General features: G+C 45.1%; 1 protein-coding gene across 9 annotated transcripts in view; it reads left to right on the forward strand.

The window, feature by feature from the left end:
• Positions 1-26,631, forward strand: part of scn8ab (sodium channel, voltage gated, type VIII, alpha subunit b) — a 57,613-nt gene that overhangs the window by 2,115 nt on the left and 28,867 nt on the right. For 5 of the 9 annotated variants that reach the window (XM_041241593.1, XM_041241591.1, XM_041241597.1 and 2 more), the window contains exons 2-10: positions 5,168-5,494; positions 14,835-14,953; positions 16,280-16,369; positions 17,739-17,867; positions 19,848-19,939; positions 23,575-23,796; positions 24,387-24,450; positions 25,012-25,153; positions 26,017-26,223. In XM_041241593.1, the coding sequence (XP_041097527.1) occupies positions 5,222-5,494; positions 14,835-14,953; positions 16,280-16,369; positions 17,739-17,867; positions 19,848-19,939; positions 23,575-23,796; positions 24,387-24,450; positions 25,012-25,153; positions 26,017-26,223 (1,338 nt within the window). In that variant the 5' untranslated portion in view covers positions 5,168-5,221. Of the gene's footprint in view, positions 1-769; positions 888-5,167; positions 5,495-14,834; positions 14,954-16,279; positions 16,370-17,738; positions 17,868-19,610; positions 19,703-19,847; positions 19,940-23,574; positions 23,797-24,386; positions 24,451-25,011; positions 25,154-26,016; positions 26,224-26,631 lie in introns of those variants that run through there. The other 4 variants (XM_041241592.1, XM_041241596.1, XM_041241599.1 and 1 more) reach the window with 2 other exon arrangements.

A 26,631-nucleotide genomic window follows, 5' to 3' on the forward strand; every position in this document is an offset into this window, starting at 1 on the left:
GTGTAATCCGATCACATTGTTTCTCCTCTAATGGAATAATCTGCAGGTGTTTGACTGGCTCGTTGAAGCATTATCGCTTGTGTATATGACGTGTCCTTAGACAGTCTGATCAGAAATCAGTGAGTGGCGGTGTCCATCCAGGAGCGACCCCGCTCTACACGACCCACGCACCGGCTTTGGATTTCGATTAGTCAGTTTATTTGTTTTTTCTCGTTAAATCGGTTCTCGGTTATATATGTATTATATATGTCCACGATGCATTTATATATCTGCCTGTAATCTGAGGGGTTTGCTGTCAGCGGGCTTGGTCTTTGATCGTGCATTCATACCTATCTGATCAGCGTGTTATCGCCGTGGCGCTGCATTTAATCTGTCGCTGTTTTAAATATTTAAACGCTTTCGCCTTGCTTCACTCGTGTTCACTCGTGGCTTAGTTGGATGTGCCGCTCTGCAGCCTGCCCGGCTCCTGCTGAGAGGTCCTCGGTCCTAGCCACAGCAACACACACCGAGAGTAAATACAACACGGCGTGGTCCTGTATCCCGGATCGCTTCGTGTCTGTATCGCGCTGTGCTCGTCTCCACAGTCCTTGCAGCGGCAGCAATTCCAGTGGTGCTGAAACGGACAGCGCCAAGCGAACGTGGGATTGCATTGCAGCTAGCCGTGCAAAAAACACCGGTCTGCAGGATCACAGCGCTGCGCACACACACACACACACACACACACACACACAGCCGCGTTTAAAAGCGTGGTTTAATTATAATCGAGGCTGCAGCTTCTGTGAATAAAGAAGTCCACGTGGAGTCACGCCAGTGGCAGGGGAAGCAAGCTAATCGAGGACTGCGATGAAAACGAAATCGCAATGCTAGACACGAATGTCGCTTGAAGGGTGAGTATGATGGCAGGGTGGAAATCCGACTGGCGCTCTCCTTGAATGCGTGCGATTTCTCAATGCGGTTCTCCTGGATCGCTTGTGGTGTCATTTTAATTCGGTGTGAGATAAAGACCCTATTTTAATATTCATAACCATGTGAGCAGGAGCGGTGTGTGTGTGTATAATCAGGTAAACGGCCTATAGACCTTGTTTTTAATTTGGAGTTTATTTTTTTTAAACATAATTATCCAATTCTCTCGTAAGATACATTATTTCATATCCCATATAACTTATTTTTTGTTTTTGTTTTAATGTACCCTGCAGTTTAATCGGGCGTGGTGCCTTTATTTTGAAGAAGGAAAAAAAAAACCAGACCAGTAAATAAGCAAGAATGCATTGATATGTGTGTTTGGATTGTGATCTCTGTTTGATCTGACAGCGCAGGCGGAGGAGGGATCGATGTGTGTAAATCTTGCAGGCGGACGGGGGACTGGGGGGGGGGTGACGGGGGGAGGGGGAGCCCCTCGGGGGGGGGGGTGCCACCGAACTTGGCGACCCCACTTGACTCACTGATCGATTGCTTCTCCCTGCTGATGTGGCTGAAACGTCTTTGGAATATGGAAATAAAACTGAACGGATAGTTAAAAGATCGAATAGATCGGGGGGGAGGGGGGGCTGGTAGCATTCATTCACTGTTGGTTCTCTCTGGCTTGTGGATTGGCCCATACACTGTAGAGCTTCATTAAGAATTGACGACATATATAAAAAGATGATAAAACGATAAAGCGGTAAATGAGATTGGGGGGGGGGTTGATTCAGTCTGTTCTGTATCAGATCACCTCTGAACACCGGATTGGATCGGAATGAGGGTGCAAGTTGTGTGCACATGCGTGCACTGCATTGTATTAGCAAGGGCGATTGCTTGCAGTTTCAGCAGAACGCGCTGGTTATAATATTACCGCGCTGCTGCTGCTTGCACGGATAGGCCCCGTGTACTCTTTACTCAGCGGTGATGTTATCAGCATATGCGGGAACACACTGCCCGTTTCCATTCACTTATCCGGGCGATTGTAAGGCGGCGTCTTTACTTTACTGCACGTTTTTTTTTTCTGTTTTACTTTCAGAGTTTAAAGAATGCTTTTAGGTCGGGAAGCCTCAATCCTTGGCATAACGCTTGTGGTTCCTGTAGCTCTAAATCCGATCATATAGGAAGAGGCGTACACCACGTTTCTGTATGGATTACTGGCCAAGAAAATTGGGTAGTGTCAATCCATTAAATACATCCATAAATAAATATATAGAGAAATAGACATGCTGTGTCTGTCTGTCTGTCTGTCTGTCTGTCTGTCTCTGTCTGTGTCTGTCTGTGTCTGTCTATCTGTCTATCTATCTGTCTATCTATCTGTCTATCTATCTGTCTGTCTGTCTCTGTCTGTGTCTGTCTATCTATCTCTATCTCTGTCTGTCTGTCTGTCTGTCTGTCTGTTAACAGTGTACTGAGCGCTGTTAATGGTGAACTGAAGGAGTACCTATATCATGATTAAGTGTTGCTTTGTGACTGCAGTGTTGACACGGTGATCAGACGGGTGGATCCCAGCTATAATATTTGGGATTATTTGGTGGTGTCTCATTTTTTGTTTCAGTGTCGTTTTTGTGTATTCTGTTTAATTGTTAATACAGTTCAAACATGCATCAGATAGCTAGCTAGCTAGACAATTACATAATGTTTGCGTAACTGTGTTATTATATAGGACACGATTAGAATTAAACTTCTGTCAGTATTATTCGTGTGATGGGCCTGGCTTAGCATAAAGAAAGCTGATGGGAAGCGTTTTCTTTACTGTTTGTTGTCGCTCTTTGGAAAGCGCATGCAGGTGGTTTGTTTGTTTGTTTGTTTGTTTTGCTTTGCTTTTAATTGACATTTACAATTCCAGCGATTTGATTCTTACTGAAAGCACAAACAAAAACTGAAAACGAAACGATGCAGTTATTTATAGAGAAACAGCCGGTTACGTTTTCATTGAAAACTCTACACCTCGTTAAAAGCATCTGTGTTCATTTTGCAGAACCTGTTGCATTGAGTCTGGGTGATGTGTGCCTGGTTGCTCTGATTGCATTGCAGGGCAGCGGAAGTTAATTGTGTTTAGTTTAAACATTCAGTGAATGGCTGGATGTTTAGTAGCATTAGATTGGCCTTCCTGCCATTGGTTTACTGTGCTAGACCCTTCTCAGGTAGACAGCACTGGGTAGGGACTTTTGCATTGAAAACCATGCTCTGTGAACCTGGACACAGGCCTAGACAAGCAACTTGACAAAGTGTATCTACTATGGAAATAAGAGTCCTGTTGCATAGCAGTTTCACCCGTTCCAGGTTTTTATCCAAGCTCAACCACGCTTGTATTGGTAACAAGCTTAGGGGGTGTGTCTTATTAAACTCCTAGTAAAACCAGGAATGGATCAAACTGCTACACAACGGGAGTTTAACTTCCATCCCTGTTACGATTTGAGTTTTTATGGAGTTTATGTGGTAAACCTGCAGACTACTGCTTTAGTATCGAAGAGGTGTTTTGAGGTGTTAACTAAATCACAGCAGGGATGAAAATACAACTCCCGTTGCATAGCAGTTTGATCCATTCCTGGTTTTACTAGGAGTTTAATAATAAGACACACCTGAGCTTGTTAGTTAGACACTCATCAAGCTCGTAGTAAAACCAGGAATGGGTGAAACTGCTCTGCAGCGGGAGTCGAATCAGGAGTGGGGGCTTCGTGTGCTCTAGGTGGTGTATACTACCTGTAGGTGTGAGCTGATGGTGCACAGCTTCTTGTGGATAGCTCCTGATAACGTAGCCTGTCCCAGAGGTCTGAGGGTTTCCTCTGCGTTTTCTAAATGTTTTTTGAAATGCTATATGTAAACCACCCTGGCATTGATTTTTGTGTAAAGAGCTGAAAGGACGCTGTGAGAGAATCAGTTTTGCAGTAAAGGTTCCCCGTGGAGTTTAAACACAGGTTATAATCCTCTGAAAATGAATCTCTTCTCGCGAGCCCCGCGGTCCCGTTGCGCACGGCTCAGTTTCTATGGGTTGTATTTTCACCGTGATTCCTTTGCTCTGCAGCAGGAACTGTTCGGATCCCACATTCCTCGACCGGAGCGCTGCTGGGATCAGGGGGGGTTTATCCAGGCTTTCAGAATTCAAACCGACTTTGAAACATCCTTGAATGTTAAGTTCCGCTGGAAAGCAAGCGTATAGTTTATACCACGTACAGTAAAAAAATAACCTTGGTGACACGTCTTTAAATGACACTTCCATGTGTCCTGGCAACGTCAAGGACCCTGGAAATCACCCTTAAAAATGAATGGTAATCACGAAAATGTCCCTTTAAGAAGCTGTCGGCTATATAACTTTTTAGAATATGTTTTACATATTACCATGCAAGAGGGTGTGCTCCAAACTGGAACGCACGGAACGTGGAACGCACGGAATGTGGAACGCACGGAATGTGGAACGGGCCTTTTCTGTACAGTAGAATGTTTGTTGTTTATTTCAGATGACATTTCTGCGTTGAGCTCCTACAGTAATTTCTGAACTCCACCATAAATGATTATTATTATAAGGTCATATAGACGAACACGCGTGCTCCCTTGCACACTTTTAATATATGCATAGACTCCACCCACTCGATATATTGCGGGTGTCAAAGTCCAATATAAACCTGCTATATATCGAGGGCCGCGATGTAGCGAGAGACCCATAGAAAAGCAAACAGGCTAATGAGAAATAGGGTACAACCACGCCCTCGTTTTATCACACACAACCTGCTTTTTCTCATTTTTCGTATAAAAAGCAGCACGCCGTTTTAGTTTGCACAGCTGAGGTTAATTGCTTCTCATCCAATTAATTTCATGAGTCTTCCTGTCCTTTCTCAAATGCAAGAACTCGCTGCACTGAAAGAATACGGTCCCGACGAGGGAAGCTTGTTGCTAGGGAGCTGATGTCACTGCCCTGTGGCTTTTGCTAGTGCATCGCTGCCACACGTGAACACCTCACTGGCTAAAATAAAACCCTTTTTAATAATGGCACGCCTGTGTGTAGTTACAGAGTACCGTCAGTGCAATATGAAGGAATCGAGAGCAGGGCTGCCTGTTAAATGAGATAACAGACTGGTTCAGAGTCTGGGGTGCAGGTTGAATTGGTGTGATTAACCCATTTGGAACGGGGTTGGGAAGCAAGCCCAGGAGGGGCAGGGCTAGCTCTGCTCCGAAGTGTAACGCTTGTCTGTCTTTCTTGTCCTGCTAGAGCTGTCTGTCCTGGATGCTACATAACTAAGCAGCTCCGCTGCAGGATGAAAAGATGGCTGCACCTCTTATGGCACCACCTGGACCTGACAGTTTCCACGTGTTTACCCGCGAGTCCTTGGCTAACATCGAGAAACGCATCGAAGAGCAGAAGGCCAAGAAGCCCCCCAAGCCCGACACCAGCCACCGCGATGACGATGACAACAAACCACAGCCCAACAGCGACCTGGAGGCGGGGCGGAGCCTGCCATTCATCTACGGAGACATTCCAAACGGGCTGGTCGCAGTCCCATTGGAGGATATGGACCCATTTTATATGGACAAGAAAGTGAGTAGAGAGAAAGAGAGAGAGAGAGAATAAGAGAGAGATAGAGAGAGACAGAGCGAGAGAGATGGAAGAGAGAGTAAGAGAGGGGGAGAGAGAGAGAGGGAGACAGAGCAAGAGAGAGAGGAGAGAGATAGAGAGAGGGGGGAGAGAGGGGAGGGAGACAGAGAGAGAGAATAAGAGAGATAGAGGGGGGAGGGGGGAGGGAGACAGAGCGAGAGAGAGAGAGAGAGAGAGAGAGAGAGAGAGAGAGAGAGAGAGAGAGAGAGAGAGAGAGAGAGAGAGAGGGAGACAGACAGAGCGAGAGAGAGAAATTTTTTAAAAACATGTTTGCAGATTCCTTTTTCTCAATACAGGGGGAGTTATTTTTTTGTTTTTTTGTTTTGGTTTTGGGATCTCAGGTTAAGGGAAGATGAAATATTCTTGGAAATGATTTTATTGCAGGTTTTCTAAACTTTTTATCCCCGCACAGCGTAGAAGAAATGAAAGGGAGGCCGTGGGAGATAACGAGAGTCCTAAGACTGGCTTATTGACATGGAGTTATTAGTTTTATTTGTTGTTGTTGTAGATGGGGTGCTGTTGTGGTGGTTAGTAGATCAACCAGTGACACACAGTGCTGGTTTTAGGCTGGTCTGGTCAGAGCTGGTTACTGGGCAAGGTTGAGCTGGTTTTGCACACTGGGAATTCTGGTTCTTGGAAGCGTCTTGTCTCTGCTCCGCTATATTCCAGGAACACAAGGCGTTTATTTGAATCCAGCCTGCAGTACGTTAGCAAGGGCGTTCCATACAGCAGTGGCTTTGCAGAATATGCAACACTTACTGTTTGTGCATTATTTTCTGTCGGGTTCAGTGCAGCAATGCAGACTATTAAACGCGTGATACAAGACGACTGGGAGGTAAGAAACAGAGTCAGGGTGCAGAGCAGACCTTCCCAAGAATGGTGAGGCTGGCAGTCTACGGGCCGCTGCGCCAGCCTGTCAGAATCTGTTGCTTGGCAGACAGTTTTTTTTTTTGAAAGTTTGGGAAGAGCTAACGGTTTTCCAAAGGGACGTTTTTCCTGGATTTGGGATGTGCGCAGAATTCCTAAACGCCCCATAATAAAGCTAGACAAACGCCTCCCCCCTCCCCCCCCTTTTAATTATTCCAGCTCACTGCTTCTCAAACTGGTGGCTGGGATCCTCGGGGGTCACAGAAAGGTTTTTGGAGGAGAGAGAGAGGGGGTGGGCTGGGGTGCGAGGTGGTTTTAAATCACCCAGATCTAAGGTGTATCTAACTCAGCATTATCCAGGTGCGTCCGCATTAATGAGACAAAGCTAATCGATTTGATGTATTCCTGTTATGCACAGTGAAAACTGCTTAAGAGAATCGCTGCATAACTGGATCAGCTGCTCACTTCGAATCAGGAAGCTCTGGCCCTTTTTTGCCCTGCTCAGTTGTTATGAACGTCCCGCTTCCCTGCACCGGCCACGCTGCGTGATCACAAAGCAGGCCTGCACACTCGAGCACGCGAGGAGGCTCGCCTGTGTTAGGAAGAGATAAACCACTAGGCTAGTCCGGGAAATAAGGGACATCCAGCACAGGGCAGATGGCAGCATTGTGATTGCTCTGCTTTTGTCTGTGGAGAGCTTGGGGGTGAGGTCTGTTTTATGGATATATACAGCAGTGAACCCATCCTATACCCTGCTGCCCTAGGTTTTTATTAGTTTATTTGTTGGTATGAATTATGAAGGGAAGTGATCAAATTGATGGTATTATTTCATGAGCTGCAATCGCTGTGTGATTCCAATTTCACAGACCCCCCCCCAACCCCCATGCATACGTTGGTAGAAACTTGCTGGCTCAAATTGGGGGTCTCTGAAGCTGATTCCCTTGTAAGAAATTCAAACAGACGGTTTTGTTTTCTCTTGCGAGGGCTGCATGATGATAAGGCTAGAGGGGAGGAGATTCGCACATTTCCGCTTTCAGATTTCTGCAGCGATCGGCTTATTCTATAGTGATTCAGTTATTTGATACGAGTTGTTTATCAGGATCAGCGTGAGGATTTATCCCCAAACACACCCCATTCTTATTCCACGCCCCTAAGCTGATGGATTACTTTAAGTGTTATAAATACATCCCTTTGGGTGAGTGCCTTACATCGAATTCATTTTGCAGTTATTCAAACAGATTTGTTGCGGAATGAATCCGGTTTGAATGCGCACACACACACACACACACACACACACAAGGAGGCTGAAGATCGCATGCATTCAGACAACAACAAAAAACCCGTGTGATGGAGCGCCATATGTCATTGCTGTAACCAGCCCAGCGAATGCTCCAAAACTGCCAGAAATATAAAGCTGGAGAGCAGAGTGCTGAGCTCTGCTGAATCTGCAGCAGCAAGGTCTGCTGTCTCCACGCTGCGTGCTGCTTGTTATATAACAGGTCTCAGGGGAGAAGGGATCTTTGCTGTAGTCTGTGTATATATCTATACAAAATAAAAAAGGGATAATAACAGGTTCTGTCTAGTTTTTTGTGTGTGTGTGTGTGTGTGTGTGTGTGTGTGTGTGTGTGTGTGTGTGTGTGTGTGTGTGTGTGTGTGTGTGTGTGTGTGTGTGTGTGTGTGTGTGTGTGTGTGTGTGTGTGTGTGTGTGTGTGTGTGTGTGTGTGTGTGTGTGTGTGTGTGTGTGTGTGTGTGTGTGTGTGCGTGCGTGTGTGTGTGTGTGTGTGTGTGTGTGTGTGTGTGCGTGCGTGCGTGTGTGTGTGTGTCTGTGCCCCCAATATATAGCCATAACAGCAGTGCTTCATGTTTGCAATTGGGCAGTTTGTTGCCTTGCCTTGCCTTGTTGCCTTGCCTTGCCTATAGGTGTACTCAGCATTCCCCATGGTTTATCCTGCTTTGCCATGTTTACTTGTGTGCTCCAACGTACCTCTGTGCGCTCCACAGTGTGCTCCAGCGTACCTCTGTGCGCTCCACAGTGTGCTCCAACGTACCTCTGTGCGCTCCACAGTGTGCTCCAGCGTACCTCTGTGCGCTCCACAGTGTGCTCCAGCGTACCTCTGTGCGCTCCACAGTGTGCTCCAACGTACCTCTGTGCGCTCCACAGTGTGCTCCCCTGTGCTTCACTCGGCTGTTCCTGGGCCCCTCCTTACCAGCGCAGTCTCTCTCTGCATCTCTGCAGATCCTCACATGCACAATATTTCTGGTTGCTTTGCTGGCTGTTCGCTGTGTTGGTTGACATTTTCAGTAGGTTTGCATCGCTTCATTGTGATATTAGGAGTCTTGCAGAGAGCTCCCATACAGTGTGTGCATGTGTATGTGTGTGTGTGTGTGTGTGTGTGTGTGTGTGTGTGTGTGTGTGTGTGTGTGTGTATATATATATATATATATATATATATATATATATATATATATATATATATATATATATATAAATATATATAATAAATTTGATTTCGATTTCAGTAGCAGGGATGCATTCAGGATATACTATATTTCAATGATGGGGTTACTTTAGTATTTTCATGATTGGTTTTGTTTAGTTCGTGGTTAGGCTGAGATGACAGTAAGTGGTAAAAGTCCTGTATTTTTCTGAGCTTCCTGATGTTTTTTTATTGGTGTCAGATAAACAGGAAGCCCACTGTGTAATTGTCAATAGAAAATGCATGATAGGGTGCATCAAGCATTTCAAGATGCCTTTCTTTACTGCATGGGATTTCTTCTTAAAGTTTCAGTTGCTCCTTTAGACAACATTAGCCTTTTGTTATGAGAGGAATTATGCGCCTGAAATTACAAAGCAGGGCTTGGCTTTGCTGTGCACACGAGCAGATAACAAGCCTCCCGGTCCGAGTGCATGAAACCCGAGACCCAGGAGAGGGTGTCAGTGAAGCTTTGAGGATCCAGCCCAGCGTGTGGGGCAGCGTTTGGGAGTGGTGATGTGTAGCGGTGATCCATCGCCTGTCTCCTGTGGTATCAGACTGTCACTGCCTGTGCAGAGGTCCCCTTGCAGGCACAGCAGAGCGCTTTTTCTTGGCTTGCGATTGGCGGTTGCCGCAGCTACCAAGGCCTTTGCTGACTAAGAAAAAAACAAAGGCGAATCCATTTCAGAGCTGGGATGTTTAGCTCCGGTCCACAGGGACCATTAGCACTCCAGCTTTTAGATCCTGCCTTAAATGTGCTTCTGTGAAAGCTCCTCCGTCGCTTTCCATTGCTGGCAGTGTGCAAGCACGGCTCTCCTCCCAGCCATTTCAAGACAGTCTCCACTCCAGCACAGCGAGAGCCTCTTAACACAAGCGCTGGTTACTCTGGAACAACTGCTCCTTGTGATGGAAAATTCCATTGGCTTGTCAGCCAAAGCCTGTTTGTTAAAACCCATGACAGAAATGCCATCCTGTATAGCAACTGAATTGTTAATGTCTCGTTGAATCATCATCTACAGCCTATATATAAAGCCACTGTTTATTATTAAAAACAAAAGCATTATGACAATTCCTCAATGATTAGCAGCCAGCAAGGTCCCTGTAGGGGTTATGTTAGGGGGCTGTGGAAATCTCTAAACTGGATTTGAACCCGAGTCCGCCCACCAGCGCCTTTCCCACTGTCCATTAGTGAGTGTGTGAGAGGATTCAGTGTCACGCAGGGGTTAATGCTACAGGTATCACTCCTGCAAATGCATAGAAGAGTGTCATTAATGTTTTAGGTAAACTGCTATGTTTTATTCAAACAGTTCTGAGGTTTTCAGCTTATTCACGCACTCCATGAATTACTCCAAGAGGAAATGCATTGACTTCGGCTGCAGTTCGAGCCCCTGCAACGCCGCACTCCTGACACGGAGACGCTTTACTGTCCCTGTAGTTTAATACACTTTTTCATGTGTGTTTGTACAGTTGTCGTCTCTTATAAAGGGCAGAGTGTGAAAGAGAAGCACCAGAGAGAGTCAGTTGTACCTGTCGTGTTTTTCATTTGGAAACGACAGGACAGATCAGACGACAATGAGTTTAGCTTTAGCCCCCCCCCCCCCCCCCCCCCCGAATGGCTAGCTAGATGCTGGTGAACCCGAATTCCTGCTCAATGCTTATATAGTGCCTTGGCTCTTCTGGAGAGCGGATCTCTGTAATCACGAGTCTGTGTAAGGAGTACAGGGGCTGGGGGGTGGGGTGAGGGGGTCTGCCTTTCTGTTTGTGGGCAATATTCCGGCACAAGGGTGTGCCTCTGTACCCAGTGAGCTGCGGTTGTTTTAAGGCAGAGTGCAGGGCGGACTTGCCTGGGAGCCCCTCCTACACTCGTAAATCTGCCTTCCTGGAAGTTGTGGAGGAATATCTGTGAACAGTAATTTAATTTGAGGAGAGAGACAAATAAAAGAGAGAGCGTTGGAAATAGATCACATCCTGTGCTTAGCTGCAATCTCTGAGGCAGCAGGAACACACAGAGCCACTATCTCAAGAACGTCGTCTTGAAGCCTGGTTCCAGAAGACCGGGAGACCTAGTTTGAGGTTTGCTGTATCAAACCTCAAGTCTCCCCCGGTGTGCCGTGCATCGGTCTGAAATCTAGTCTCCTGAAACCAAGTTCCAAGCCACGAAGCGACTTTGTGTTCCCTCGGCTTTACAGAGACTGGGCGGTGATGGGGTGCTGCACTGGGGTTAGCTGCTGCAGACAATGGGCAGTGATGCAAACTTGCTTCTCTTTGCAAAGAGGTTTTGCACGAAGGGTTTGAAATATACTGACGGGTCGGATCAGCTCGTCCCGAATGCTCAGCTTCCTCCTCGTGAGGCTCGAGTCGCTCTCCAATGTGTTTTTAAGAAGAAACCGTTTGAACAGCGAGCGTTCGATTCCTTGTGTACCTGAAGGGGTTAAAGCACTCAGACTGGAGACTGGGTTCAGGGTGGAAATGGAGACAATCCCGAGTTTGCATCAGGCTCGGAACGAATACTCGGCCGGGGTGTTTTTTTGTTTTTTTTTATAAACAAACCGCTTCCCTCTTTATTGTCTGAGAGTGTGCTGTCAGCAGATGCTTCTATTGATTGAATTTTTTTTCTTAAGCTTCGCTTTGCAGTCACTTACAGTAAATGGCATTCTTATGTAAGTGCTCTCTGCGAGTGTGAGGGAAGGCACTCCATGTTCCTCCGGTCAGCTGAAGCAGACATATCACTACAAAAAGCACACAGCGGTGTGCACATGCATTAGAGCACCCCATTGCTTCTGTATCAGAGCACCCCATTGCTTCTGTATCAGAGCACCCCATTGCTTCTGTATCAGAGCACCCCATTGCTTCTGTATCAGAGCACCCCATTGCTTCTGTATCTTTCTGTATCAGAGCACCCCATTGCTTCTGTATCAGAGCACCCCATTGCTTCTGTATCAGAGCACCCCATTGCTTCTGTATCAGAGCACCCCATTGCTTCTGTATCAGAGCACCCCATTGCTTCTGTATCAGAGCACCCCATTGCTTCTGTATCAGAGCACCCCATTGCTTCTGTATCAGAACACCCCATTGCAGAGCACCCCATTGCTTCTGTATCAGAGCACCCCATTGCTTCTGTATCAGAGCACCCCATTGCTTCTGCATCAGAGCACCCCATTGCTTCTGTATCAGAGCACCCCATTGCTTCTGTATCAGAGCACCCCATTGCTTCTGCATCAGAGCACCCCATTGCTTCTGTATCAGAACACCCCATTGCTTCTGTATCAGAGCACCCCATTGCTTCTGTATCAGAGCACCCCATTGCTTCTGTATCAGAACACCCCATTGCTTCTGTATCAGAGCACCCCATTGCTTCTGTATCAGAGCACCCCATTGCTTCTGCATCAGAACACCCCATTGCTTCTGTATCAGAACACCCCATTGCTTCTGTATCAGAGCACCCCATTGCTTCTGTATCAGAGCACCCCATTGCTTCTGTATCAGAACACCCCATTGCTTCTGTATCAGAACACCCCATTGCTTCTGTATCAGAACACCCCATTGCTTCTGTATCAGAACACCCCATTGCTTCTGCATCAGAGCACCCCATTGCTTCTGTATCAGAGCACCCCATTGCTTCTGTATCAGAGCACCCCATTGCTTCTGTATCAGAGCACCCCATTGCTTCTTCACCATTACCGCGCTTTGCAGTGTTTCCACAACCTCTGGGTTTTTCACTTGTGCTGATCTGGAACACATTTAAGCATCGAAGACAAGCCTTTACTGCAAACATCCCAACAGTCTTTCAAACATCCCTGTGGATTTCTAATTGAAATCTCCACGGAAGTGGGAGGCTTGATCGACCCGGAGCGAGTGTGGTGTGCTTTACGGCAGGTTTGAGAATAGCGAGTGGGATTGTGCTAATGTGCTGTCAACACACCCAGCCAATCAGTGGTATGATGTGCGTCACAATGTCGGAGTCCTTATCAGTAACTTGAACCCGAACCCCAATCTCTGCTTTACCTGAACCAGCGAGAAGATTCGCTGGAAATCTCTGACCAGCTCTGTGCAGCTCTGTGTCGTCAGGTGCTAATCACAGAACTCTTAAGGGTTGTTATCAAAGGCATTCTCTCCCCAGCTACTCTACACACACACGCACACACACGCACACACAATGTTTATAAGGGAATTTTTGTAGGTTGATGGATGAGCCTTATTAATAATCTTACACATTGGATTAGTCAAGTGAATGGACTTCACACTCATACCCCCCCCCCACCCCCTCAGGGGCCTGTGGTAATGTCTTTCTGTGCAATGCTTCAAGTTCTGACAGGCAGCCGGGAGAGTCCACAATATAAGTGCAAGGGGTGTTAAACTTGAATGGGCTTCATTGTTTTGGGTCCTTTATTGTTTTACCTATGATCAGTCTGTCTGGTTGTTTGCTTGCTTGTTTTTCCTAATTTTTATTTTGCGCTGTCATTGTGGTCTGTTTGTCCTGCACTTCATGTGCAGCAGTTATTATATAAGTGAATCTTAGGTGAGCAGGTGGCTGGGTAAATGATACTTCATACAGGACTTGTGAAACTGCTAAAGCTGAGCATCTCTCCAGGTCACGCACCGCAAAGAAAAGAAATACAAACTGGGCACCATCCCAACACGGAATCCTCACCCCCCCTCCCCGCCCCTCAAAAAAAAAAAAGAAAAATTAGAAATACCTGATTCTCATTTTGAGCTGTACTTGGCTAGAATGGCAATCAGCATTTCAGTAGGAACTGGAGTTAGAGAACGGCAGACCACTGCTTGAGTCATTAGCATTGCCCTTGCTGTTTACAGAGAGAGGACGTGGACCAGTATCTTTGTGCAGCCTCGGCATAATAGACTACAGTTAATAATCCAGCCAAGAATAAAAAGAGTAACCCATTCATTTGTCGTGATTTGCCCAAAGTGCGCGTACAAACGAATCCACTGCAAAGGGAGAGTTGTTACAGGTTTAGAACTGATTCTATTTTAGAATCACGCTGTTGCCACGGACAGCCCACTAATGCTGCAGAAGTGTTGCTTTAACTTTAATTAATCAGACAGCAAGACTCGCGCCTGGGTTACTAGCATTGTGGTCTCTGCCTGTCTGTCTGTCTCTGTCTGTATGTCTATCTGTCTGTCTGAAGTAAAGGCTTGTAAGGGGTGTTGTGCAAAAAAAAGGGACCCTGTTTGTTTTTGTTTTTTTCGTGTAAGGGATGTCTGCCTAAAAACCGGGCTGATTCTGGGAAAAACCAAGGAATAGGGATGTTAACTGCCTCCCTTAAGTGAGAGTTGTTTTGTGCATTTGGAAGCCTGCCTGCTGCTCTTACAAAAAGGTGAGGAAGGGCAGTTGTGATCGAGAACCTTCTTGAAGAGCAGAGCCACGAAACTGAGATTAAACTACTTCTTCTTTCTGTGGGACAAGCCTCCACTTCTGCAGTGTGGTGACAGGAGTAACGTGAGACCAAGCTTGCATTTAAATTGGGGGAACCTTTTTCTCTTTATAAACTGCAATTGTGTTGTCTGTATCCAAGGCCCTTTATTTTTTAACAATTTATTTATTTGTTTGTAAAACTTACTGTGATTTATATATATATATATATATATATATATATATATATATATATATATAATATATATATATATATATATATATATATATATATATTTTTTTTTAATGAAAATGATAATTTAAAAAATCAGAGGAAAAAAAAACTATTGGACAGTATTCTGACCCGTGTTAACACAACAGAAAAAAAGAATAATAATACAAATAAAAAAAACGAAATTAAAATAAAGGCCCTTGGCATTATCTGTGCTGCATGTGCATGGCTCTATGGTTTCCTATATTCTGAGTAACCCTCTTCTCTTCTCTTCTCTTCTCTTCTCTTCTCTTCTCTTCTCTTCTCTTCTCTTCTCTTCTCTTCTCTTCTCTTCCACAGACATTTATAGTTCTAAACAGAGGGAAAACTATCTTCCGATTCAGTGCCACGCCAGCCTTGTACTGTATAAGCCCTTTTAGTATACTTAGGCGAATAGCTATTAAAATTTTGATACATTCATATCCTTTTTTTGCTGGTGTCTTGCTGCGGGAGCCGCTGCACACAGGCCTCTGTTTTAGTTTTACTCAGCCAGGTGGAACGAATCTGTCCAGGTTGATTCAGGAAGGGGGTGCGGCTGATTTTTAAGCACATGTGGGTGGGGTGTGTCTACAACTAGGGGCAAGTGATATCGCAAACAAAGTCTACCGGAAGCCGTGGCAGCAGAACAGTGTTTCATGTTAGATTTCGAAACGTCCCGTTTGTTCGTTAAGCATCTGGGAAGCTACGAAGCCTCAGTATGTTAACGTGACTTTGTTCAGCAGGGTTCATTTCGACTTTAGCGAGCAAAATGCATTCGACAGGGTGAAGCAAAAGTAAAAGGGTAAAACTGAAAGGAGCCAAGTCAGGCAGACAGGCGCTGCTGGTGTCGGTCTGCTGGACCAGCTCCTTGCAGGCTCTTGCAGCTCTGATCCAGTGCAGGGCTGGATGTGCCTCTGCGTGTGTGGCTGTGAATTCCACCGCTGGTGCTGATCAGGGTTCATGCCACCCAGCCATCCACACCTATCACGAGTAGAAAGATTTCTTTTCATGCTTTTGTTTTTTTTTTAATTAATCTTTTTGTGTACATTATAGGTCCTGTCCACAAAGCGACGGGTATTCATGCTGTCATATTGAAGGGTATTCATGCTGTTCTATTGAAGGGTATTCATGCTGTCATATTGAAGGGTATTAATGCTGTTCTATTGAAGGGTATTCATGCTGTTCTATTGAAGGGTATTCATGCTGTTCTATTGAAGGGTATTCATGCTGTTCTATTGAAGGGTATTCATGCTGTTCTATTGAAGGGTATTCATGCTGTTCTATTGAAGGGTATTCATGTTCTATTGAAGGGTATTAATGCTGTTCTATTGAAGGGTATTCATGACGTTATATTGAAGGGTATTCATGACGTTATATTGAAGGTTATTCATGATGATTTGGAGAGTCTTGCTCTCTTGGTTTATGATGTCACTGGAACCCCTCGATGAAGTTACAACCTTGTAATTCAGTGCAGCCTCTCCACTGTTCTCCTGTAATTCAGTGCAGCCTCTCCACTGTTCTCCTGTAATTCAGTGCAGCCTCTCCACTGTTCTCCTGTAATTCAGTGCAGCCTCTCCACTATTCTCCTGTAATTCAGTGCAGCCTCTCCACTGTTCTCCTGTAATTCAGTGCAGCCTCTCCACTGTTCTGTCTGTAGTCGGAGGGTTTGGGGAGGGGGGAGGGGGGTCTATAAAGGCGATGCTTTTGATGCTGTTTTGCTTTTTGTTCTCCTACACTTTCCCAATGTGTTCCTTAACCCTGCCTACGGTATTCAGCATGATCATTATGGCCACTATTTTGACCAACTGTGTGTTCATGACTTTCAGTAATCCCCCTGAATGGTCCAAGCAAGTCGAGTAAGTAGCACATTGATTTATTGATCACCGTTTTGACAGTGCATGTGCTTGCTGACAGGAGCCGCAGCTGCTTGCATGCTCAGTGGATCCCAGCTCTATACAACATTACATGCGCTTCCTGAGAGATCACGTGATGTTGTGACCTTGAAAAGGTCACGATGACACGTGATTTCTCGACACCTGGAAGCAAAAAAAAAAACCAAACAGCAGCAGCGTGCTTTCTCCTGACGTATCCCTTATAAAAGTTTGCCACAGTAAGTTTGCAGTGTTTCCTGTGGTTGGAGTATGCATTTACCATGGTTTGCCAGATTTTGAATATGCGTTAGCGCGCCTCTCTGGGCTTTACAGTGCTTGCCTATCCTTGCCATTCCTTCACTGTGCTTTATTACACTTTGCTATACTTTCGCTAAACTTTTATAAGAGATGGATGTACAGTACTTTCCTATTGTAAAAACACTGAAAGATTTTTTAATGAATGCATTTTCTATAGTAAACCACGATTTTGTGCAAAGATTTACCAAACCTTATTTAGAAAGGTGCTTTTTTTTTCTTTCTATGCTAATGATATTTAAACCGTGGCTAATTACTTATACTGGACCCAAACCCTAGAAAACACGTTTTGCTATTTAGAGCCCTTAACAATAAAATAAAATGATTTGAGAAAATGATTCCTAGTTTTCTCTCTTAATTAAACTAACAGCTTTTGAAACAAGAAACCCTTTCTAAATAAGAAAAGCCTCTGGGATCTTTCATTCAGCGTGTTTCACCTCTTAACATCTCTCTCTCCCCTTCTCTCCCCTTCTCTCACTCCTCTCTCACTCCTCTCTCTTTCTCTCTCCCCTCACTCTCTCTCTCTCTCCCCCGTCTCTCCCCCCCTCTCTCTCTCTCTCTCTCTCTCACTCTCTCTCTCTCTCTCTCTCCTCTTCTCTCTCTCTCTCTCTACCTCAGACTCTCCATCTCTCCCCGTCTACCTCCAATATCTCTCTCTCTCTCTTAGAGAAGTGTGAGAGGGGGGGCAGAGAAGAGAGAACTCTCTCTCTCTTCTCATCCCCTCACACTACCTCTCTCTCTCTCTCTCTCTCTCTCGCTCTCTCTCCCCTCACACTCTCTTCTCTCCCTCTCTCTCTCTCCCTCTCTCTCTCTCTCTCTCTCTCTCTCCCCTTCTCTCTCCCTCTCTCACTCCTCTCTCTCTCTCTCTTCTCTCTCTCTCTCTCTCTCTCTCTCTCTCTCCCTCTCTCTCCCCTTCTCTCCCCCTCTCTCTCTCCTCTCTCTTTCTCTCTTCTCTCTTTCTCTCCCCTCTCTCCTCCCTCTCTCTCTCTCTCCTCTCTCTCTCTCTCTCTCTCTCTCTCTCTCTCTCTCTCTCTCTCAGGTACACGTTCACTGGAATCTATACATTTGAATCAACTGTAAAAATTATCGCTCGAGGATTTGCAATCGATGGCTTTACATTCCTGCGTGATCCATGGAATTGGCTCGATTTCTGTGTCATTTCAATGGCGTAAGTAACACATTTTTATTTGCTGTGTCTGGGGGTGCTGTGGGGAGTGGGCGGGGAGCAGTGTGTGCCCCACTTTTCAAAGGGACAGTTTCTCAGCTCAGTAACCCCAGATTAAATAAGGCAGATTCAATAAGGGTTTACTGTTATAGTCGTCATTTTCTCACCTTAAAGGGTCGGGAGTTCATTTATTCTAACTCTGCTTAGACATTATTAGACATTAGACGTTAAATCTGGACTGGCTCAATGTAATCAGAGTCATTATTATTATTATTATTATTATTATTATTAAGCCCACAGAATGAATGTAAAACCTGGACTGGCTCAATCTGCTCTGCAGTGGGAGTCCTATTAATTAAATGCACATAATGTAGAGGCTGGACTCCCTGACCTTCACTGGCAGCACACAAAGACCAGGCCTCGTGCTTTATACCAGCCTGTTATCTAGTTCATTATTCTGCAGCTGGGAGTATCGGCAAGGAGAAAAAATGGAAAAGAACCCCCCCCCCCTTCCTTTTTGAGAAATGGCACACCCCACACCTGCATGCCTTTATGGCAAACCACTTCTCACAGGGGTGTATTTATTTATATATATTAATTGTGCTGCACTGACTCACCTGCCCCCCCCCCCCCCCCCCTTTTTTATTCAGATAGTACAGCCTGTCCTTAGCTGTTTCCTTTGCAGGCGTTCTCCAGCTCTGCATTTATAATTCATTGAGAATGAGAATTATTAAAATCCTCGCTGAGTGGTATTGTAGTCCAGGTTTTAACAGCACTGCTTCAGAGAATTGATAGAAACGCCCAGATGCCTCCTTGCAAATGCATTTTCGTTTAAAATATGCCGCGCCCCATAGTCCTAAAATCTGTGACCCTTAGGCCTGGCATCTGGTCGCCAAACGATCAGACCTCTATGGAAGGTCATAAATTGCCTCCTGCTGTCATTTTCTGATCTGCTCATTTCATCCCCTCTTTCCCACCTACTTCACTCCCTCTCTCTCTCCCTTTCTCTCCCCTCTCTTTTTCCCTACCTCTCCCTTCCTTGCTCTCCCTGCCTCTCTTTCTCTCTCTCTCTCTCTCTCTCTCTCTCTCTCTTCCTGTCTCGCTCTCTCTCACACTCTCCCTCTCTCTGTTTCTCACTCTCTATCTTCCTCCCACTCTCTCCCTCTCTCTCCTCTGATTTCCACTCTAGAGCTGAATTTTTTATGCTGGCTCATCTGAAAGCTTTTCATTTGAACAGAAAGCTGAAAAGTGTCTTGTTTGCTGGGAGTCACAGACCTGATTTATTTTCAAACTTTTACGAATGCCGGATTTGAGTAAATGCACTCAATGCGATCTTGACAAGCTTGGAAATGAAGAACAAGTAAATGTTAACACCTCTGAGATGCAGCATATGCTCAGTTAGCGACGGGCTCAGAGGTTGATTAGAGAAAACTGTTAGTTGCACAAGAGCGAGGGGTCCCCTTTTAAAGGAGAGCTAAAACCCACCTTGAGCATTATCACTACACCCCCCCCCCATTCTTCTGTATCAAGCCTTCCATGGAGGGTGGGGGGAGGAGAGGTGATGAATAAAATGCAAGGTAAGAAAATGAATTTGAAAGCTCATGCCGCACTCCTTTAAGTGTCAGGACCCCCCACGCTCTGAGCCACGCACTTGCTGATCGCTGTCCTGCCTGCAGCTTACTCTCCCCCCCCCCCCCCCCCCCCAAGCTCCGATTCCACGACAATAACTTTGATTTGATCCTGCAGGTATGTAACAGAGTTTGTAAACCTAGGCAATGTTTCAGCTCTCCGCACGTTCAGAGTTTTGAGGGCTTTGAAAACTATTTCGGTAATTCCAGGTAAGGCAGACCCGTGCTGGGTTTTGGTGTTAGGTGTTGGACAGGCCTTTGTGAGTGATGTACCTCTCGTCGCAGTGCTGTTTCTATCCCTTGTGGGGTTTTTTTGTTTGGTCATTGTGTTTGTGTGTGCCCCTCCTTGTTGCAGATATGTGACAGAGTTTGTGGATCTTGGGAATGTTTCAGCGTTGAGAACATTCAGAGTACTTCGGGCTCTGAAAACTATTTCTGTCATTCCAGGTGAGAAAACGTTTAAACACGAAGGCTGATCCTTTCCTTTATTATTATTATTATTATTATTATTATTAATACATTCTCAAAAATGGTTCCAATACATTTTTGATAGGCTTCGCAGTCTCCTGAGTTTATTTGCTACAAAAAAAGACCTAAAAAATCTATATATCTATTTTTTTTTTTTTTCCTAAACAACACGTCACGTTTCTGCGTGACCCACAAAGTACAGGAACTACAAACAAAGCAGCACTTCCTATACTCAGGTTCAGTTTACCATCTGACATCAGCACTAGTGCCAGGGCCGCGCTGTTCATTTCTGAAATCAAATTCACCTTTTAAAACAATCTGAACAGCCGCTAAGTTGAACTGTGTGCAATGTTAAAAGCGCAGAGGCGGTTTAAGAGTGCCCTGTATGGTAAGAATCTGTTTGCACACAACAGTCTATTCCAATCCTGCCGTCTCCAGCACAGTGGCATCAGGTCCAGTGCTTCAGAGGTGCATCACCCCTGTGACTTGTTTATTAAGACTGCCAAGCCTAGTTTGGGAACATCTATCTGCTGCATGATGCTTTAAAAGACTCACTTGCTTATTTTTTTAAATTTAATTTATTTCTTTTTGAATCACATTGGCAAATTTGGAATGGGTGGAGTTTAATGGGAAAGCCCTAGTCAACTCATTTCTCTTTTGTTACTCTGTCCCGGGATTTGTAGGAGGGGTGAGCGTCAAAATAAATGTAGCTTGTTCTGGGAAAACCAAACCGAAGGGAGAGGAGATCCCATACAGAGTTCCCTTTTTTCTCAGTCTCTGTCTTTGCCTGCCGTGTGTGTTTGTCTGATTGATCTCAACGGCCCGGTACAGACTTCCCTTCGCATCACGTGTGTGAGCCGCATGGCCGGTCCCACCTCTTCACCCTCGCTGTGTGCAGGGCGGGTTGGAAGGGCGCATGGTTAGGTCTGAAAGGTCATATTGTTCATGTGCAGCGCTGTATGGTTAGGGTTTGTCACCCCTGTTATCGCAAACAGCATGACAAGAATTGAACAGATTCCTGTAGAGGGAGAGAAGGATTTCTGTTCGGCTTGTTGTAATAGAGACCCGGAGATGTTGGTTATAACCTCCCACGCTGTAAGTATTAGCAGCGGAATTCCTGCTGAGCTAGAGGAGGGAGGGTTTCACAAAGGAGGGAGGAAGTGAGCCGTGGATTCCCCTGCCGACCGAAGCCCTCCCTACCCGGGCCGCCTCCCCCTAGAACTCCCCCGGGCACGGCCGGTTCTGATCCTGAAACCTCCAGGCTGCAGGGCGCATCCTGCACTCCACGCGGAGCGCCTTCACTGGATGCACCTCTCGGGAGCCACGTTCTTTGATTCTGATCCCCAGTGTGCTGGTGGAGTTTCTCAAAATCCTCTGAAGAAATGGGACGCCCCTGTCTTTGCAATCCCTTTGCAGAGAGCTCGCTGAGGTCCCCTTTGTTGAAATGATTTGCCTTGAAGAAGCAGCAGCTCCCAGTTGCATTTATATATCCAAACCTTTCCTGTCTCCGAGGTCTTGCTTGCAATTTACAGACTTATGTGTGGTGGGGTGGAAAAAAAAAAGATACATAAAAACACATCAAAGCTGAATTGAAGTGAAAAAACAAAAACAAACGACGAGTTGAGTTTACTTGGAATGAACCAAAAAGACACACAAAAAAAAAAAAAGAAAATTCTCTATTTGTTTTATTCAGCCTTGGTGTTTAAATGATTTGCATGTAAAATCGCATTCCCCTTGCCTGTGTCCTGCTTCTGCTCTCATTAGTGCTGCTGTGTGTGTAATGCTTGCTTGCTTGCTTGCTTTCTAATGAATGGACAAACACATTGAATTCATGTGTTACTGTTTCTTATTGAAGGCGATAGGGGTCTATTTTAATCATCTAAGTACCGCCACCCGCTACCTAATACCACTGGTGTTTCCCACTGTTAATTTTTATTAAAATAATAATAATAATAATAATAAAAAATAATAATACAAACAAACATTTGTAGAAAAATTCTAGGGTGGCGCTATTCTAAGATAGACCCCTAACGATAAATACAGTTATATAAGTATTATATATATATATATATATATATTATTATATATATATATAATATATTTATTTATATATATAGATATATAACTCTATGAATAATATTATATATATATAGATTTATAAATATGAATGTTGTGAAGATGATCTTGACTTGTTTTGATCACTGCTTTTTTTTTTGGTCAATAGATGCTAATTATCTTGCTTACAGGAACAGTTCTATAGAAAAACGTTTTGCATCTTCAATAAAAAATAAATCGAACAACATAAATAGTCAACTTACTTGCGATTGGCTGAGAAGGAATTCCATAAAAAAAAAAAATGAATGAATAAGAAGCTCTGTTCAACTCTCTCAGCCAATCACGATGAAACAGAGGAGCCAAGCCCCGCCTTTTTTGGGATTAAAAAAAAAAACGTGAGAAAGTTTAGCTGCGCTTCAGTCCAAATCTATAAAAATCTATGTACCTGAAACACATTTTTTTCAAGGTATTAATAGATTTTTGTATTTATTAATGTAATAATGTATTATATCAAACCTTGATTCCTGTGCCGCTAAGTGTTTATAACCCTCAGAAATAAACACAAGGTTCTCGTTTAGCATTCTAGTTCGTTCTCATCAGCAGCCTGTTTCCATGACCCTGTGAATAATTCCCTTGCACATGGACCCTGCAGCTGCACTGTTTGTATGCAGCAAAGTAGTTAGCAGACCAACGAAAGTCATTTCAGGACTTCAGTGCACAGTAAATAGAACCAGCTTGCTTACAAACAGACTCACCTGCTCACAGAAGCAAGTTAAGTAGCTCATAGATATGTGCACGTATTATTATTATTATTATTTTTTTTACTGATCTTTGAAAAGAAATTTGCAACAGTTCTTTGCACACTCTACACAGTGAGCACGACAACTTTTGCATCGGTCTTCACCAGACATTAACCCTACGCGCTGCTAGCCTCCTAAAGGCATTTCGGACTGCATTCGGCTATAAATTCATAAAGATTTAATGCAGTTATTTTTAACCTTTCGGTTGATTTATTTTGCGGTGTTTATCAGGACCCCCTTGTAAATGCGTGCACTGTTTTTTTTTTTTTTTGCATTGTTATTCCCACTTTCTTGTGCAGATCTGCTGAAAATACTTTTCTCGGCTTGGGAGCGTTCTCTTACGATCGGAGCGTTTCCAGATCGTACGAGGCGAGGAGGGAGCCCGATCTTCATTGAGACGCTACGAGGCTTGAAAGAGAAATGCTCTTATTAGATGCGTTAAAAAAAAAAAAAAATCTGAAACAATCAGGGTAGCGCAGAACCAAAGTGACACATTAGATATGAAATCCATAGCTATCAAACAATAATCCAACATTGAGAAATAATAGAAATGAGAGGGTCAGTGATCTGGACCAGATCTCTCAATGTCAAGACGCTTGTCAGTGAACTTGCAACGTTTCTGTGTTTTTTATTCTGAACGCAGTTAGGAGTAGCTCTTAAATATTTGCTCCTTCTGCTGCATGGGGCTTGTCTGTAATCTAGGGATGCTCTCTCTCTCTCTGTGCCTCTCTCTCCCTCTCTCCCCCCCCCCCCACTCAGGGCTGAAGACCATCGTGGGAGCTTTGATTCAGTCTGTTAAGAAGCTGTCTGATGTGATGATCCTGACAGTGTTCTGTCTCAGTGTCTTTGCCCTGATTGGGCTGCAGCTCTTCATGGGTAACCTCCGTCAGAAGTGCGTGATCTGGCCCATCAATTCCACCGATATGTACTTGAGCAATGGCAGCAGAGGGCTGGACTGGGAGGAGTACATTATGAACGAGAGTAAGCCTTTCTACTGCCGTGCTCGCAATGCGCTGCGTCACAAGGACAGCTGCACTGGTGCATCACGGCCCGCACAGAAAAAAGGGTTCAGAAAAGTTGCCTTTGACGGATTGTTTTGCTTGTGATTTTATGTGCTTCTGTATCCCCCTTTTGGCAACGGATTTTAAATGTTGAGTTTTTTTTTTTTTTTTTGCAGCTGCTCTGCCAAGACTTTGAAAAAAACAAAACTATAACGCAGTATAAAATACAGCTCTGGCCAAAAGTTTTGCATCGCCTAGAATTTTAGGATTGAGACATTAATACAAAAAAAAATAAAAATGAAAATAAATGAACATAATTCAGATATTTTATTTAACATCATCTAATCAAAGAAAAGTCTACCGGAATCCATAATAGTATTTCATGTTAGATTTTGAAATGTCAGATCAGTTTCTCGTTAAGGATCTGGTAAAACTGCAAAGCGGTGTGCAATTCAATATGTTGACATCAAGTTATTCAGCAGGCTTATTTCAACTTCATGAAGCTAAATTAGTTGAGACCTTGGCAAAAATCATTGAAATGGTTTATTACTTTTCCTTTTTTTTTTCCAGCAAATTTTTACTTTGTGCCAGGAGCTCTAGATGCCCTTCTGTGTGGTAACAGCTCGGACTCTGGGTACGTTCCCTTTAACTATTATTATTATTATTATTATTATTATTATTATTAGCAGCATTAGTGTGTTTTAAATTGCGATCGTTTAATTGCCATCAGGGGAAAGGGTCTACAAGAGGATAGTATTTCCTGCAAGCAGAGATGGAAGTAAGACTCCTATTGCATAGCAGTTTCTTCCAGTCCAGGTTTTAATATGTGCTTGATTAGCCCCTGGTGTGTAGGTGTGTCTTATTAAACTCGTAGCAAAGCCAGGACTGGATCACACTGCTGTGTAACGGGAGTCTTATTCCCGTCCCTGCTACAAATCCAAAAAGTGAAATATTGATGACATGTTTATTGAAGTTGTTTCCCCTTTGATGTAGCCCTAGCCACCTCTTAGTATAAAGACACCTGAAAGCAGCACCTGTTGTTATATGCGCTGCCCCTAGACGTTTCAGCAGATGGGAATCTGTGTTGTAATAATAATTCTTGCTTTGAGAAAGTCTGTGTTTGGATGGCGTTCCGCTGTCTCCAGGTTTAGGACTGCACTGCAGACTTCAATGCATGTGTTTGTCTTTGTCTCAGTAACTGCCCTGAAGGCTACACGTGTATGAAAGCTGGCAGGAACCCGAACTACGGCTACACCAGCTTTGACACCTTCGGCTGGGCCTTCCTCGCCTTGTTCCGTCTCATGACGCAGGATTATTGGGAAAACTTGTACCAGCTGGTAAGTCGCGTCTACTCGGTTTTGCTGTTTCGCTCCATCAGTACCATTCGCTTAATATCGCAGATGAACAGGGCGATTGTTCAGAGCGAGCTGTCCGCGGGGGGGGGGGTGTCGCTCGCTGCTGTCGATCGGGGCTGATTCACCCTTGAAACGAGTGAAGGAACGGCTGCTTGGGTTTGTGTGGATCGCTGTCCTCCTCCACAGAGTCTTAAGAGAAGCAGCGATCTCGTCAAAGACCCAAGCAAGCTGTTTCCTCGCTCGTTTCAGTTCTACGACCCTCAACTGATTGTTAGCGCCCGCTTTCTGTGGCGAGCCCAGTCTGAACTGGGGCCAGTGCGTTTAGCTGCCTAGTCAAAGGGTGCGTGGGAAGAGGAAGCATCACAGGTGCAGGATTGTAGCTGTGTGGTCTGATACAGGAAAAGCAGTGACTCTGATGCAGGTGAGAAACATCCTGAGAAGACCGCTGCTCAGCCACATCCCCCTGTGACAAGCCCATGGTGGGGAGAGAGAGAGAGAGAGGGTGGAGTGGTGGCTGTGGGCATTGGAGTGCTGGGAGCCAAGTTGTCTCGTCCTTTTCCCTGCTGAAGCGGAGCTGTGTGCACACAGAGAGAGCTTAGAATTGCTTGATAGGTCAGAATTAGTTACTCTGCCCACCTTTGCCCAGTCGCCCCTAGCTCTGCCACCGGCTCAGTCTTTCTGTGCTTCTTGAAGGAGGGATGGAGTCATAACTGATACGTACAGGGCAGGGTACAGGACCACTCAAGGGCAGAGCTGCAGATCAATCCAATCCAATCCAGTCCAGGGAGGTATGGTAAAGCATATTTAAAAAAAAAACACGCTCTCTGTCTTTGTCTCTGTTGCAGACTCTCAGGGCTGCTGGTAAGACCTACATCTTCTTCTTTGTGCTGGTGATCTTCGTGGGCTCCTTCTACCTGGTCAACCTCATTCTGGCTGTGGTCGCCATGGCGTACGAAGAGCAGAACCAGGCAACGCTGGAGGAGGCGGAGCAAAAGGAGGCGGAGTTCAGAGCTATGCTGGAGCAGCTCAAGAAACAGCAGGAGGAGGCGCAGGTCGGGGGGAGTGGGGAGTGGGGCGGCGTAGGGAGTGGGGAGTGGGGAATGGGGGAGTAGGGAGTGGGAAAGTGCGGAGTGGGTGAGTGGGTCGGGGTTAGGGTGGGAAGTCGCTTTATATAAAAGATTGGAACGTGCCTCGGCTTTAACCCTTGGTGTAGCCAGGATTTGCTTATCACAGCAGAGTCGGAGTGAGCGAACGCTTTAGTCTTTACATGAGAAGTAGGTGAACTCTCTACTCCCTGAAGGAGAAGTGGGTCGACACAGTTTGCCCGCGTTTACCCTCGCCTACACTACTGGCCGTCAGCAGTGTCTTCTCAGTCTGCTCTCCTCTTAGTATCCTCTCCTCAATCTCTCAATCTCTCAGTCTCCTCTCCTCTCAGTCTCCACTCAGCCTACTCTCCTCTC

This window comes from Polyodon spathula, unplaced genomic scaffold, assembly GCF_017654505.1.
Source record: "Polyodon spathula isolate WHYD16114869_AA unplaced genomic scaffold, ASM1765450v1 scaffolds_796, whole genome shotgun sequence".
Lineage (NCBI taxonomy): Eukaryota > Metazoa > Chordata > Actinopteri > Acipenseriformes > Polyodontidae > Polyodon > Polyodon spathula.